Here is a 12,277-nt window from a genome sequence, read left to right on the forward strand (position 1 = left end):
CTGAAGAACAGGCGCAGTGCTGAAAAACAGGCACAGTGCTGAAGAACAGGAATAGTGCTGAAGAACAGGCAGACTTTAGTAAAGAGTCCATTCATTCTGTTGACGGGGGGGAAGGTATGGGATGGTTGGTTAGACCATTCTGTTGACGGGGGGGGGGGAAGGGATGTGAGTAGTGTAAATGGAGACTTCGAGTGCCTTTTTTTTAATGCTTGTCGTTTTCTCCTTTTATTCGTGAATGACGTCATCAGCCGGTCATCAATTTATGCCAATTATTTTTTATTTCTTTGGCACGTTAATGATTGCATAATTGCATGAAATATTTTTAGTGACTAGCAAAAAGATCGCTCATTTGTACCACATAACTACTACCATTAATTAGCAGCTATAAGCTGTTATGTTTTAGTAGTGTTAATGTAGATGTTAATAATAAGCTCCTCCACCTCCTCCTGGTAGTAGTAACATTTGAGGCAGGTAATTAGTGCTAATTACTTACCTTTAATTTTATCTCTCTTACCTTATTTTACATTTCATCATTGTTTAGAGCTATTGACTCTTGGTTACCATCTAGAGTACCATCTTGGCATACAATAGTTCGTACCTTATTAACATTGACCTTAGCTATTGAGTTATAATCAATATCACCTATTTTTAGTGTACTAACTCTCTCTTTACTCTGGTCAACGTTATTTGCTAAGTTACGTGGATGGTTTTTTGACGTGGGGATTGTTAGACCTGTTGGGTCTAAGTGGGTTACCAGTTACCCGCTGGTAACGTCTATTTGTGCTTACCAGTCGTTCAACACCTTGCCCCTTACACGGACTGATCATAGCTATAAGATAAGGTAGCATCACTATAGCTTGTCTGCTACCCTGACTGATCAGTGTTAAGACATTTACCACCACAGTCACTTGTTTACTGCATATCTCAATATGCAGATATTGTCCAAGGGCATTGTAAATTAAACGGTGAAATAACGTCATCAACGTTGATAACGTTGAATCAAAGTCACATGAACGTCACTCTGGGATATTGTGACCACTGGTAACGTCACTCTGGGATATTGTGACCACTGGTAACGTCACATGAACGTCACTCTGGGATATTGTGTCCACTGGTAACGTCACTCTGGGATATTGTGACCACTGGTAACGTCACATGAACGTCACTCTGGGATATTGTGACCACTGGTAACGTCACATGAACGTCACTCTGGGATATTGTGACCACTGGTAACGTCACATGAACGTCACTCTGGGATATTGTGACCACTGGTAACGTCACATGAACGTCACTCTGGGATATTGTGACCACTGGTAACGTCACATGAACGTCACTCTGGGATATTGTGACCACTGGTAACGTCACTCTGGGATATTGTGACCACTGGTAACGTCACATGAACGTCACTCTGGGATATTGTGTCCACTGGTAACGTCACTCTGGGATATTGTGACCACTGGTAACGTCACATGAACGTCACTCTGGGATATTGTGTCCACTGGTAACGTCACTCTGGGATATTGTGACCACTGGTAACGTCACATGAACGTCACTCTGGGATATTGTGTCCACTGGTAACGTCACTCTGGGATATTGTGTCCACTGGTAACGTCACATGAACGTCACTCTGGGATATTGTGTCCACTGGTAACGTCACTCTGGGATATTGTGTCCACTGGTAACGTCACATGAACGTCACTCTGGGATATTGTGTCCACTGGTAACGTCACTCTGGGATATTGTGTCCACTGGTAACGTCACATGAACGTCACTCTGGGATATTGTGACCACTGGTAACGTCACTCTGGGTATTGTGACCACTGGTAACGTCACATGAACGTCACTCTGGGATATTGTGTCCACTGGTAACGTCACATGAACGTCACTCTGGGATATTGTGTCCACTGGTAACGTCACTCTGGGATATTGTGTCCACTGGTAACGTCACATGAACCTCACTCTGGGATATTGTGACCACTGGTAACGTCACTCTGGGATATTGTGACCACTGGTAACGTCACATGAACGTCACTCTGGGATATTGTGTCCACTGGTAACGTCACTCTGGGATATTGTGACCACTGGTAACGTCACATGAACGTCACTCTGGGATATTGTGACCACTGATAACGTCACATGAACGTCACTCTGGGATATTGTGACCACTGGTAACGTCACTCTGGGATATTGTGACCACTGGTAACGTCACATGAACGTCACTCTGGGATATTGTGTCCACTGGTAACGTCACTCTGGGATATTGTGTCCACTGGTAACGTCACATGAACGTCACTCTGGGATATTGTGACCACTGGTAACGTCACTCTGGGATATTGTGACCACTGGTAACGTCACATGAACGTCACTCTGGGATATTGTGACCACTGGTAACGTCACTCTGGGATATTGTGCCCACTGGTAACGTCACATGAACGTCACTCTGGGATATTGTGACCACTGGTAACGTCACTCTGGGATATTGTGACCACTGGTAACGTCACTCTGGGATATTGTGACCACTGGTAACGTCACATGAACGTCACTCTGGGATATTGTGACCACTGGTAACGTCACTCTGGGATATTGTGACCACTGGTAACGTCACATGAACGTCACTCTGGGATATTGTGACCACTGGTAACGTCACATGAACGTCACTCTGGGATATTGTGACCACTGGTAACGTCACATGAACGTCACTCTGGGATATTGTGTCCACTGGTAACGTCACATGAACGTCACTCTGGGATATTGTGACCACTGGTAACGTCACATGAACGTCACTCTGGGATATTGTGACCACTGGTAACGTCACATGAACGTCACTCTGGGATATTGTGACCACTGGTAACGTCACTCTGGGATATTGTGACCACTGGTAACGTCACATGAACGTCACTCTGGGATATTGTGACCACTGGTAACGTCACTCTGGGATATTGTGACCACTGGTAACGTCACATGAACGTCACTCTGGGATATTGTGACCACTGGTAACGTCACTCTGGGATATTGTGACCACTGGTAACGTCACATGAACGTCACTCTGGGATATTGTGTCCACTGGTAACGTCACATGAACGTCACTCTGGGATATTGTGTCCACTGGTAACGTCACTCTGGGATATTGTGACCACTGGTAACGTCACATGAACGTCACTCTGGGATATTGTGACCACTGGTAACGTCACATGAACGTCACTCTGGGATATTGTGACCACTGGTAACGTCACATGAACGTCACTCTGGGATATTGTGACCACTGGTAACGTCACTCTGGGATATTGTGACCACTGGTAACGTCACTCTGGGATATTGTGACCACTGGTAACGTCACATGAACGTCACTCTGGGATATTGTGACCACTGGTAACGTCACTCTGGGATATTGTGACCACTGGTAACGTCACATGAACGTCACTCTGGGATATTGTGACCACTGGTAACGTCACATGAACGTCACTCTGGGATATTGTGACCACTGGTAACGTCACATGAACGTCACTCTGGGATATTGTGTCCACTGGTAACGTCACTCTGGGATATTGTGACCACTGGTAACGTCACATGAACGTCACTCTGGGATATTGTGTCCACTGGTAACGTCACATGAACGTCACTCTGGGATATTGTGTCCACTGGTAACGTCACTCTGGGATATTGTGACCACTGGTAACGTCACATGAACGTCACTCTGGGATATTGTGACCACTGGTAACGTCACATGAACGTCACTCTGGGATATTGTGACCACTGGTAACGTCACATGAACGTCACTCTGGGATATTGTGACCACTGGTAACGTCACTCTGGGATATTGTGACCACTGGTAACGTCACTCTGGGATATTGTGACCACTGGTAACGTCACATGAACGTCACTCTGGGATATTGTGACCACTGGTAACGTCACTCTGGGATATTGTGACCACTGGTAACGTCACATGAACGTCACTCTGGGATATTGTGACCACTGGTAACGTCACATGAACGTCACTCTGGGATATTGTGACCACTGGTAACGTCACTCTGGGATATTGTGACCACTGGTAACGTCACATGAACGTCACTCTGGGATATTGTGTCCACTGGTAACGTCACTCTGGGATATTGTGTCCACTGGTAACGTCACATGAACGTCACTCTGGGATATTGTGACCACTGGTAACGTCACTCTGGGATATTGTGACCACTGGTAACGTCACATGAACGTCACTCTGGGATATTGTGACCACTGGTAACGTCACTCTGGGATATTGTGCCCACTGGTAACGTCACATGAACGTCACTCTGGGATATTGTGACCACTGGTAACGTCACTCTGGGATATTGTGACCACTGGTAACGTCACTCTGGGATATTGTGACCACTGGTAACGTCACATGAACGTCACTCTGGGATATTGTGACCACTGGTAACGTCACTCTGGGATATTGTGACCACTGGTAACGTCACATGAACGTCACTCTGGGATATTGTGACCACTGGTAACGTCACATGAACGTCACTCTGGGATATTGTGACCACTGGTAACGTCACATGAACGTCACTCTGGGATATTGTGTCCACTGGTAACGTCACATGAACGTCACTCTGGGATATTGTGACCACTGGTAACGTCACATGAACGTCACTCTGGGATATTGTGACCACTGGTAACGTCACATGAACGTCACTCTGGGATATTGTGACCACTGGTAACGTCACTCTGGGATATTGTGACCACTGGTAACGTCACATGAACGTCACTCTGGGATATTGTGACCACTGGTAACGTCACATGAACGTCACTCTGGGATATTGTGACCACTGGTAACGTCACATGAACGTCACTCTGGGATATTGTGACCACTGGTAACGTCACATGAACGTCACTCTGGGATATTGTGACCACTGGTAACGTCACTCTGGGATATTGTGACCACTGGTAACGTCACATGAACGTCACTCTGGGATATTGTGTCCACTGGTAACGTCACATGAACGTCACTCTGGGATATTGTGTCCACTGGTAACGTCACTCTGGGATATTGTGACCACTGGTAACGTCACATGAACGTCACTCTGGGATATTGTGACCACTGGTAACGTCACATGAACGTCACTCTGGGATATTGTGACCACTGGTAACGTCACATGAACGTCACTCTGGGATATTGTGACCACTGGTAACGTCACTCTGGGATATTGTGACCACTGGTAACGTCACTCTGGGATATTGTGACCACTGGTAACGTCACATGAACGTCACTCTGGGATATTGTGACCACTGGTAACGTCACTCTGGGATATTGTGACCACTGGTAACGTCACATGAACGTCACTCTGGGATATTGTGACCACTGGTAACGTCACATGAACGTCACTCTGGGATATTGTGACCACTGGTAACGTCACATGAACGTCACTCTGGGATATTGTGTCCACTGGTAACGTCACTCTGGGATATTGTGACCACTGGTAACGTCACATGAACGTCACTCTGGGATATTGTGTCCACTGGTAACGTCACATGAACGTCACTCTGGGATATTGTGTCCACTGGTAACGTCACTCTGGGATATTGTGACCACTGGTAACGTCACATGAACGTCACTCTGGGATATTGTGACCACTGGTAACGTCACATGAACGTCACTCTGGGATATTGTGACCACTGGTAACGTCACATGAACGTCACTCTGGGATATTGTGACCACTGGTAACGTCACTCTGGGATATTGTGACCACTGGTAACGTCACTCTGGGATATTGTGACCACTGGTAACGTCACATGAACGTCACTCTGGGATATTGTGACCACTGGTAACGTCACTCTGGGATATTGTGACCACTGGTAACGTCACATGAACGTCACTCTGGGATATTGTGACCACTGGTAACGTCACATGAACGTCACTCTGGGATATTGTGACCACTGGTAACGTCACATGAACGTCACTCTGGGATATTGTGTCCACTGGTAACGTCACATGAACGTCACTCTGGGATATTGTGACCACTGGTAACGTCACATGAACGTCACTCTGGGATATTGTGACCACTGGTAACGTCACATGAACGTCACTCTGGGATATTGTGACCACTGGTAACGTCACTCTGGGATATTGTGACCACTGGTAACGTCACATGAACGTCACTCTGGGATATTGTGACCACTGGTAACGTCACTCTGGGATATTGTGACCACTGGTAACGTCACATGAACGTCACTCTGGGATATTGTGACCACTGGTAACGTCACATGAACGTCACTCTGGGATATTGTGACCACTGGTAACGTCACATGAACGTCACTCTGGGATATTGTGTCCACTGGTAACGTCACTCTGGGATATTGTGACCACTGGTAACGTCACATGAACGTCACTCTGGGATATTGTGACCACTGGTAACGTCACATGAACGTCACTCTGGGATATTGTGACCACTGGTAACGTCACATGAACGTCACTCTGGGATATTGTGTCCACTGGTAACGTCACTCTGGGATATTGTGACCACTGGTAACGTCACATGAACGTCACTCTGGGATATTGTGTCCACTGGTAACGTCACATGAACGTCACTCTGGGATATTGTGACCACTGGTAACGTCACTCTGGGATATTGTGACCACTGGTAACGTCACATGAACGTCACTCTGGGATATTGTGACCACTGGTAACGTCACATGAACGTCACTCTGGGATATTGTGTCCACTGGTAACGTCACATGAACGTCACTCTGGGATATTGTGACCACTGGTAACGTCACTCTGGGATATTGTGACCACTGGTAACGTCACATGAACGTCACTCTGGGATATTGTGACCACTGGTAACGTCACTGTGGGATATTGTGACCACTGGTAACGTCACATGAACGTCACTCTGGGATATTGTGTCCACTGGTAACGTCACATGAACGTCACTCTGGGATATTGTGTCCACTGGTAACGTCACTCTGGGATATTGTGACCACTGGTAACGTCACATGAACGTCACTCTGGGATATTGTGACCACTGGTAACGTCACATGAACGTCACTCTGGGATATTGTGTCCACTAGTAAAACAAATGTCTGGTGTTCGTGTATGTGGAAACAAAGGTGGAGACAATGACACTAACTAATATGCAATGCGAAGCTCACCTTTCATTTCTGAGTCGCTGTAGAAAGCCTTCACTTGCCGACAGGACTCCAGACGAGGCGAGCCGGAGACCGCACGAGGCGTCTGGGACACCGAGAGAGGCAAGTTACCAACTGGAGGCGGCAGCTTATCAACCCCGCTAAAGCCGTAATTGTTAAGCTTTATGCAGTAGATGAAGACGGAGGTTACGACAGCCATCACCAGCGCCATCAGCATAGTCTTGGGCCACATGTCGGAGTACCTGTTGAATATTGTAGCGAGTTTTGGTTTGTTTTTGTTTAGCACAGGAAGAGGTGTAGACAATCTATGATTCATATTAGCAAGCTCTGATGTAGGGAAGCTGTGCCTACAGGTGTACGATACCGTACACAGACTTCAATATACAGTTATATTGTTCGTATTCGTTGTTCAGGAAACTAATTTTAAAATAAGCATCAGAGGTGCACTTATTTGTCAGGCCTTTGTTACGCATGTGCGAGGTGACGTCTGTTGCGCATGTGCCAGGTGACATCTGTTGCGCATGTGTGAGGTAACGTCTGATGCGCACGTGCGAGATGACGTCTGATGCGCACGTGCGAGGTGACGTCTGATGCGCACGTGCGAGGTGACGTCTGATGCGCACGTGCGAGGTGACATCTGTTACACATGTGCGAGGTGACGTCTGTTGCGCATGTGCCAGGTGACATCTGTTGCGCATGTGAGAGGTAACGTCTGATGCGCACGTGCGAGATGACGTCTGATGCGCACGTGCGAGGTGACGTCTGATGCGCACGTGCGAGGTGACGTCTGATGCGCACGTGCGAGGTGACATCTGTTACACATGTGCGAGGTGACGTCTGATGCGCACGTGCGAGGTGACATCTGTTACACATGTGCGAGGTGACGTCTGATGCGCACGTGCGAGGTGACATCTGTTACACATGTGCGAGGTGACGTCTGATGCGCACGTGCGAGGTGACATCTGTTACACATGTGCGAGGTGACGTCTGATGCGCACGTGCGAGGTGACATCTGTTACACATGTGCGAGGTGACGTCTGATGCGCACGTGCGAGGTGACATCTGTTACGCATGTGCGAGGTGACGTCTGATGCGCACGTGCGAGGTGACGTCTGATGCGCACGTGCGAGGTGACGTCTGATACGCATGTGCGAGGTGACGTCTGATGCGCACGTGCGAGGTGACGTCTGATGCGCACGTGCGAGGTGACGTCTGATGCGCACGTGCGAGGTGACGTCTGATACGCATGTGCGAGGTGACGTCTGATGCGCACGTGCGAGGTGACGTCTGTTACGCACGTGTGAGGTGACATCTGTTACGCATGTGCGAGGTAACGTCTGATGCGCATGTGCGAGGTGACGTCTGATGCGCACGTGTGAGGTGACATCTGTTACGCATGTGCGAGGTAACGTCTGATGCGCATGTGCGAGGTAACGTCTGATGCGCACGTGCGAGGTGACGTCTGATGCGCACGTGCGAGGTGACGTCTGATGCGCACGTGCGAGGTGACGTCTGTTGCGCACGTGTGAGGTGACATCTGTTACGCATGTGCGAGGTAACGTCTGATGCGCATGTGCGAGGTGACGTCTGTTACGCATGTGCGAGGTGACGTCTATTGCGCATGTGCGAGGTGACGTCTGTTACGCATGTGCGAGGTGACGTCTGTTGCGCACGTGTGAGGTGACATCTGTTGCGCATGTGCGAGGTGACGTCTGTTACGCATGTGCGAGGTAACGTCTGATGCACACTTGCGAGGTGACATCTGTTGCGCATGTGCGAGGTAACGTCTATTGCGCATGTGCGAGGTGACGTCTGTTACGCATGTGCGAGGTGACGTCTGTTGCGCACGTGTGAGGTGACATCTGTTGCGCATGTGCGAGATGACGTCTATTGCGCATGTGTGAGGTGACGTCTGTTGCGCATGTGCGAGCTGACGTCTGTTGCGCATGTGCGAGGTAACGTCTGATGCGCACGTGCCAGGTGACATCTGTTGCGCATGTGCGAGGTAACGTCTGATGCGCACGTGCCAGGTGACATCTGTTACGCATGTGCGAGGTAACGTCTGATGCGCACGTGCCAGGTGACATCTGTTGCGCATGTGCGAGATGACGTCTGTTGCGCATGTGCGAGGTGACATCTGTTGCGCATGTGCGAGATGACGTCTGTTGCGCATGTGCGAGGTGACATCTGTTGCGCATGTGCGAGATGACGTCTGTTGCGCATGTGCGAGGTAACGTATGATGCGCATGTGCGAGGTGACATCTGTTGCGCATGTGCGAGATGACGTCTGTTGCGCATGTGCGAGGTGACATCTGTTGCGCATGTGCGAGCTGACGTCTGTTGCGCATGTGCGAGGTGACATCTGTTGCGCATGTGCGAGCTGACGTCTGTTGCGCATGTGTGAGGTGACGTCTGTTGCGCATGTGCGAGGTGACATCTGTTGCGCATGTGCGAGCTGACGTCTGTTGCGCATGTGTGAGGTGACGTCTGTTGCGCATGTGTGAGGTGACGTCTGTTGCACATGTGTGAGCTGACGTCTGTTGCGCATGTGCGAGCTGACGTCAGTTGCGCATGTGCGAGGTGACGTCAGTTGCGCATGTGCGAGGTGACGTCAGTTGCGCATGTGTGAGGTGACGTCTGTTGCGCATGTGCGAGCTGACGTCTGTTGCGCATGTGCGAGGTGACGTCTGTTGCGCATGTGTGAGGTGACGTCTGTTGCACATGTGCGAGCTGACGTCTGTTGCGCATGTGCGAGGTGACGTCTGTTGCGCATGTGCGAGCTGACGTCTGTTGCGCATGTGCGAGGTGACGTCTGTTGCGCATGTGCGAGCTGACGTCTGTTGCACATGTGTGAGGTGACGTCAGTTGCGCATGTGCGAGGTGACGTCAGTTGCGCATGTGAGAGGTGACGTCAGTTGCGCATGTGTGAGGTGACGTCTGTTGCGCATGTGCGAGGTGACGTCTGTTGCGCATGTGCGAGCTGACGTCTGTTGCGCATGTGCGAGGTGACGTCTGTTGCGCATGTGTGAGGTGACGTCTGTTGCACATGTGCGAGCTGACGTCAGTTGCGCATGTGCGAGGTGACGTCAGTTGCGCATGTGTGAGGTGACGTCTGTTGCGCATGTGCGAGCTGACGTCTGTTGCGCATGTGCGAGGTGACGTCTGTTGCGCATGTGCGAGCTGACGTCTGTTGCGCATGTGCGAGGTGACAAACAACTAGTAACAGGAAAGCTTTGGAAAACATAAATATATTTTGCCCTAACATCGTAATGAAATTATTCATCGAATATGAAGTGCTTGAAAATGATGAAAATATGAAACTAGTTAATAGGGAATATTTAAGTAAATAGAGGAAAACACTGGAGGCAAACAGTTGACATGAAGAGAGAGGAAGGCGGCTGAGGTAACAATGGCGACAAGACTCACGAGAACATGAAGAGAGAGGAAGGCGGCTGAGGTAACAATGGCGACAAGACTCACAAGAACATGAAGAGAGAGGAAGGCGGCTGAGGTAACAATGGCGACAAGACTCACAAGAACATGAAGAGAGAGGAAGGCGGCTGAGGTAACAATGGCGACAAGACTCACAAGAACATGAAGAGAGAGGAAGGCGGCTGAGGTAACAATGGCGACAAGACTCACAAGAACATGAAGAGAGAGGAAGGCGGCTGAGGTAACAATGGCGACAAGACTCACAAGAACATGAAGAGAGAGGAAGGCGGCTGAGGTAACAATGGTGACAAGACTCACAAGAACATGAAGAGAGAGGAAGGCGGCTGAGGTAACAATGGTGACAAGACTCACAAGAACTCAAGTTATGTTCATATTATCAAGAAGAGACTCGTCTCTTCCCCAGTGGACGGGGTCTGGTGTAAATAACGTGGGGCTTTTCATTAATATATCTTTCCTTATAGTAAACAGTCTAGGATTTTGTAACTGGTGTGTGGAAGGCAGATCATTGCTCCGTGTTACACACCTGTAACGTTGCCCCATGTTACACACCTGTAACGTTGCCCCATGTTACACACCTGGAACGTTGCCCCATGTTACACACCTGGAACGTTGCCCCGTGTTACACACCTGTAACGTTGTCCCATGTTACACACCTGGAACGTTGTCCCATGTTACACACCTGGAACGTTGCCCCATGTTACACACCTGGAACGTTGACCCATGTTACACACCTGGAACGTTGCCCCGTGTTACACACCTGTAACGTTGCCCCATGTTACACACCTGTAACGTTGCCCCGTGTTACACACCTGTAACGTTGCCCCATGTTACACACCTGGAACGTTGTCCCATGTTACACACCTGGAACGTTGCCCCATGTTACACACCTGGAACGTTGCCCCATGTTACACACCTGGAACGTTGTCCCATGTTACACACCTGGAACGTTGCCCCATGTTACACACCTGGAACGTTGCCCCATGTTACACACCTGGAACGTTGCCCCGTGTTACACACCTGGAACGTTGCCCCATGTTACACACCTGTAACGTTGCCCCGTGTTACACACCTGTAACGTTGCCCCATGTTACACACCTGGAACGTTGCCCCGTGTTACACACCTGTAACGTTGCCCCGTGTTACACACCTGGAACGTTGCCCCGTGTTACACACCTGTAACGTTGCCCCATGTTACACACCTGGAACGTTGCCCCATGTTACACACCTGGAACGTTGCCCCATGTTACACACCTGTAACGTTGCCCCGTGTTACACACCTGGAACGTTGCCCCATGTTACACACCTGTAACGTTGCCCCGTGTTACACACCTGTAACGTTGCCCCATGTTACACACCTGGAACGTTGCCCCATGTTACACACCTGGAACGTTGCCCCATGTTACACACCTGTAACGTTGCCCCATGTTACACACCTGTAACGTTGCCCCATGTTACACACCTGTAACGTTGCCCCATGTTACACACCTGGAACGTTGCCCCATGTTACACACCTGGAACGTTGCCCCATGTTACACACCTGGAACGTTGCCCCGTGTTACACACCTGGAACGTTGCCCCGTGTTACACACCTGTAACGTTGCCCCATGTTGCACACCTGGAATGTTGCCCCGTGTTACACACCTGGAACGTTGCCCCATGTTACACACCTGGAACGTTGCCCCATGTTACACACCTG

The 12,277-nt window shown here is 49.4% G+C and overlaps 1 protein-coding gene across 1 annotated transcript in view; it reads right to left on the bottom strand.

Annotated features, from left to right (window-relative positions):
* Positions 1–7,365, bottom strand: part of LOC138360867 (galactoside alpha-(1,2)-fucosyltransferase 1-like) — a 209,578-nt gene extending 202,213 nt beyond the window's left edge. Inside the window, exon 1 of the mRNA XM_069320380.1 lies at positions 7,132–7,365. Coding sequence (XP_069176481.1) covers positions 7,132–7,360 — 229 coding nt within the window. The 5' untranslated portion in view covers positions 7,361–7,365. The remainder of the gene's footprint in view (positions 1–7,131) is intronic.
* Between the last annotated feature and the right edge of the window lie 4,912 nt (positions 7,366–12,277).

This window comes from Procambarus clarkii, unplaced genomic scaffold, assembly GCF_040958095.1.
Source record: "Procambarus clarkii isolate CNS0578487 unplaced genomic scaffold, FALCON_Pclarkii_2.0 HiC_scaffold_125, whole genome shotgun sequence".
NCBI lineage: Eukaryota > Metazoa > Arthropoda > Malacostraca > Decapoda > Cambaridae > Procambarus > Procambarus clarkii.